This window comes from Nematolebias whitei, chromosome 2, assembly GCF_014905685.2.
Source record: "Nematolebias whitei isolate Nwh7 chromosome 2, NemWhi1, whole genome shotgun sequence".
In the NCBI taxonomy this organism is placed as follows: Eukaryota; Metazoa; Chordata; class Actinopteri; order Cyprinodontiformes; family Rivulidae; genus Nematolebias; species Nematolebias whitei.
In genome coordinates, this window is record NC_056499.1 from 33,541,635 (window position 1) to 33,547,074 (window position 5,440).

Sequence of the window (5,440 nt, forward strand, 5' to 3'; positions counted from 1 at the left end):
ATATAGTGGGTATAGACAATGCAAAAGACAAAGTTTTGCCATGTAAGGTGCAGTTTGTGTCTTTAAAGTATACACTGATCATGTGTGAACATCTCCGATGTGGATGTGCCTTACTGATGCTAGACTTCATCTAATGGCTTCTTCTTTATTTTTATTTTTTGTCTTCACGGCAAACTTATTTGATTCTAGTTCGGTACACTGCTTTGAAAAGTTTTTTTGATGATTGGAATCATAAACTTCAGTTTGGTGGCAACCACTGTTACCAAGCATTATGCAAATCAGTTTAATGAGATATTATACACTATTTTGTAGACCAAAGCAGAACTATGGCTATTGTTTCTGAGGGTTTGACCCCTGTAAGCAGCCAGGAAATGTGCAAATAGATCTTTATACCTCTCCATCTGGAGAGCAGATGGATCTGCATTAAAACCAGTGTTGTTCTTTTTTTAATTTTTTATCCACTCATGTTACGCATATGGAATGAAAACACTTTGAACAATACTACAACACAAAAGAAAAAGGGGGATATGTTTTAATAGAAGTACAGCAATTTAGTGCCTACAAATTAATTTTGTGGCTTACAGTGCAGAGAACAGCCCAAACAAATTGAATAAAAGATTGGCTATATCTGCCAAGACTGAAAACACCGTCATGAGATCCCAAATCTAGATTCTAATAAAAAGTTATTTATTTTTAAGTTTGGTCATGCTCCATCTCTTGTAAAAATGCGTAGTTCACTTTAAAATATGTTACTCAATCCATAACACTGTGAGTAATCCTACTAGCATATGCTTAACTTCCTCTCAAACTTCACAATGTGATCTTGTTTTTTTTTTTTCCTTTCAATTTTATATAGTTTGATGGATTTTTAGATGTGTTATAAGTCATGTCAAAACAGTCAGTTATACTTTAAACTTTAGATTTTTTTTCAGTCCTGGAAAACTGAGAGTAAAACCGTCAGGTAGAGAAAAGAGCAGTCAGAGAGAAGATTGTGTAAGTAGAAACTCTCATTGGGAGAACATGAAGATTCACATCAAATGCAGTAATGCTGTGAAATTAATTATTATGCCACGACAAGTGTTATGAAGCCATGATAAGAATGTTGTGTACACTGGAGTAACTCTTTGACTTTAAGCACTATTGAAATACCATAATTGCAGCATTAAGGTGGCTTCTCAACAATGAAGTTGCTCTATTTCATTAACGTGTGTAATTGGGGGAATTCTGATAGGATGGGCCCAAGTAGAATAATTATACACTGCTCGCTGTTTACAAAGTAATTACACCATATACCATATATTATATTCCAACAATATGGTTTTACATTTAGAAAATAAATAAATAAATAATAGGAAACACAACAATCATAAAAGCTTTGATGCTGAAAATTTACATATTGGTCATTGCATCAAAAATATTGCTTTGGCTGTGCAGAAGGTAACAGAATATTGGCTTTGAGTCCTCAACTCAAGTAATGTATTTATCCTGATGTGGTTGGATAACCAAAACATATCAAGACAGTGTGTGCTTAGAGGAAATGTGATTTTTAACAAATAACTTAATAATATCTAAAAGGTTTCTTTTTTATGTTTTCACAGGATGGATGACTCGAGTTTATGTCTTGGTGTATCATCAGCGGTGCCAGACACCGATGCACATCTAAGCAGTGCAGTGCTGAATGGCCGATACCCTATCAGTCAGAAGCTTCACCAACTAACTGCTCAGCTAGGACACGCCTTTCCTGACCTACATCGCCCACAACAAATTCCTGAAGAGAAGGCAGCCACTCCTTTGGATGAGAAGACGCATCACGCAGCCCTGGCCAGTCAACCTATTAGCAGTCAGATGGCCCTGCTCGCTAATCAGCTCAACCGAGATATTGATGCAGGGGCACTAAGTGGGCTGAATGGACGTGTTGACCTTCAGCAGTTCCTCAATGGTCAGAACTTGGGCATCATGTCCCAAATGAATGACATTGAAGATGATGCTCGCAAGAATAGGAAATACCCCTGTCCATTATGTGGCAAACGCTTCCGCTTTAACAGCATCCTGTCACTGCACATGCGCACTCACACAGGTGAGAAACCATTCAAGTGTCCCTACTGTGACCACAGAGCAGCTCAGAAGGGTAATCTGAAAATCCACCTCCGCACTCACAAGCTTGGGAATCTTGGTAAGGGCCGGGGCCGTGTTCGAGAGGAGAACAGGCTGCTACATGAGCTTGAAGAGAGAGCCATATTGAGGGATAAGCAGATGAGAGGGAGTGGAAGTCTCCTTCAGACACCTCAAACACCCCATCTCGTTCTCAACAACAGTTCTAACACTCATAATCAGCTAATAGGGTCAACTTGTGCCCCCCTACCCCCATCTGGCCTAGCAACTCCAGAAACACTCTCTCAACCCTCTTCTTCACCAAAATCAGCCAGTCAAGATGAACCATCCCTGAACCAAGCTACTGGTTTCCGCTGTACATTCTGCAAAGGGAAGTTCAAGAAACGTGAAGAACTTGACCGCCACATTCGAATTCTCCACAAGCCCTACAAATGTACTCTGTGTGAATTTGCTGCCTCTCATGAAGAAGATTTGATAAGTCATGTTGAGAAGGCCCACATCACAGCTGAAACTACACAGGGACAGGGTGGTGGTGGAGCTGGAGGCATGCAGACCACTACTGAATTTCGTTGTGACGTGTGTGGCCAGGTATTCAGCCAAGCTTGGTTCCTCAAAGGTCACATGCGAAAGCACAAGGACTCTTTTGAACATTGCTGCCAAATTTGTGGCCGTCGCTTCAAAGAACCCTGGTTTCTGAAGAACCATATGAAAGTGCATCTGAACAAACTGGCCATTAAGAGCAAGCCACCCCAGCCAAGTGAGCAGGACATGGCTGCCATCAATAGCATGAGCAGTCTGGCTCAAGAAGCTCATGCCAACCTGTATTCTCGCTATATCTCCTGTCTTCAAGGGGGTTTTCTTTCACCAGATAAACAAAGCCTCAATGAGCAACATCAGATGTTAGCTAAAGCAGGGATTGTCATGAAAGAAAAGGAGATGTTAGGAAAACTGCTTGGACCAATGGCTGGAAGTATGGGTCATGGGCTTGGTGAAAATGAAAAGCGCTCACTCCTTGGATGTCTCAATCTTGTACCACCCCTTAAATCCAGCTGTATGGAGCGCCTCCAGGCTGCTGCAAAGGTTGCAGAAATGGATTCTCTTAACAGCTACCAAGCCTGGCAGATAATGGCACGTGGTATGGCTATGGACAGGGCTTTCATGCCTAAAGATCAACAGCAGCACCAGCCCCATATAACTCCAGGACAGGAAGATGAGATGAGTGGTACAGGGGCCTTGGCTTCCTATTCAAAAGAAAAGCAAGATTATTCCTTGATCCCTGCCAGTGATAGTTCCAAGCAGAAACAGCTCTCTGAAGGCTTACAGGTGTGTAAAGCCTCTAGTGGAGTCATAATACCAATGAAAGAGGACGGAAAAGGCTTTGAAACTCATCGTGATGTATTGTTACATCATGGTAGTACTGAGGCCTCTGGAGCATTGGCAGGCTTAGGAAGCTCCAACATTGACTTCAGCCTTTCCAGTCTGTCAAGCCTGAAGGACAAGCCTTCAGAGTGCCCTGACTGTGGCCGCATTTTTAGAACATACCATCAAATGATTGTTCATTCCCGAATACATGGCAAAGAGAGAAGAGGCACCGATGACGCAAACCAGCAAGGACTCGATGAACGCCGTGGCTCAGCCAGTGACCCCGAGTCCCAGTCCATCAGCCGCTCCACCACCCCTGGTTCATCCAATGTGACAGAGGAGAGTGGAGCTGGGGGAGGACAATCCCAGACAGGAAGCATCCAAGATGACAGCCCACATCCCTCCTCACCATCTTCAGGTAAGAGTTCATATTATAACAGGAATTGTAAACCTTTATATATTTTTTCTCTGTTTTATTTTTCTTCTGACATACATTCCATGCGTCTTAAGTAATCATTGACTATTTTTATATAGTTTTCACAATGAATCACTTTAGATTTGTGGACCTATGAATGGGTTAGTATATTAAAGACATGAATTATAAGGGAAACTAGTTGATCGTTAGAAGTTTGTTAAAAAAAAAATCTGATTTCACGGTACCTAAACAAAAACAAACTTTGTATTTCAACTTGCATTATTTCAAAGAATAAATAAATGTATGTTTTTTTACAAGTTTCATGGTGGCTCAGTTATAGAGCTGTTGCCTCTCAGCGAGAAGGTTGCCAGATCAAATCCCAGCCTGGGAAGTTTCCAGGTGGAGTTTGCACATTCTCTCCGTGCATGTGTGAGTTTTCTCCGGGTACTCCGGTTTCCTTCCACAGATCAAAAACATGCCTGTTAGGCTGATTGGTAACTCTAAATTGTCCCTAGGTGTGAGTGAGAAAGTGAATGGTTGTTGGTCTCGTTTGTCCCTATGTGTCCCTGTGATGGATTTACGACCTGTCCAGGGTGCACCCCACCTCTTGCACAGTCGTTGCTGGACGTGGGCAACAGTCAACTTCATGACCCAGAAAGGAAGAACCAGGTAAATGTAATGAGTTTGATGGATGGGTGGATGGATAGTTTAAAGGGGACCGAAAAGTAGCACAGATATTCAGGAATGAAAGTCATGCATTCAGTATGTATTTAAATATGCTTGAATATGTTGTATAATTTTCAAGCTTATGAGCATTTAATAAATTTGTACTATGGTCATACTTTTCACGAAGCCACAGATGACTACAGAGAACACAGTTTACAAAAAAAAAGACCAGCATCACAATAGCTAGCTGTCAGGATCTCTGTAGAACACGAGTAAAGACTGAGAGCATAGGGACAAACTTGTTTTAACCACAGTGATTAATAAATGTCTTTAATAAACACAACCCCCTCCCCCCACACAGCAAACACTAACCAGCCGAGGCTAGATAAGTGTATGTTTAGTGGGATTAAGGGTGGCTCATTGCTAATGATTACACTAGTTTTAAAGGTAACTTTTGGTTGCTCCTTAGGGCACAATACTGGCTTTAAGAATTGTGTGCTCTAATTAGGTCACGAATATGCGATAATCATTCCGTTTAAGCTAAACAAGAATCTAATTAAAGATATACATATAAAGCAGGTCAAAAAAATGTGAACTTCATTTGCAAAAGCGAGGATGTGGTCTTAAGTCTTTTGATAAATAAATATAAATATATATAAATATAAATATAAATCAGAGTGGCTTAGCTTAAGGCTGTAAGCAACTTAATTCCACCAGTAGAGATGAAATTGTTTATTTATTCACAGAGGCATGAAGTCCTTATCATGCCTGTGTAGTGTGATGGGTTTGAACATGGGACAGGCTATGTTTATTTTAATCTAAGAAATAATAACAGACAACCCCCCACCCCAATTAGGAATTAATGAAAATGAGAGTGAGATAAAA

General features: G+C 40.8%; 1 protein-coding gene across 1 annotated transcript in view; it reads left to right on the forward strand.

The window, feature by feature from the left end:
* The first annotated feature begins 1,599 nt into the window (after nucleotides 1-1,599).
* znf536 (zinc finger protein 536) overlaps nucleotides 1,600-5,440 on the forward strand; it is a 5,743-nt gene continuing 1,902 nt past the window's right edge. The window contains exon 1 of the mRNA XM_037694254.1: nucleotides 1,600-3,892. Coding sequence (XP_037550182.1) covers nucleotides 1,600-3,892 — 2,293 coding nt within the window. The remainder of the gene's footprint in view (nucleotides 3,893-5,440) is intronic.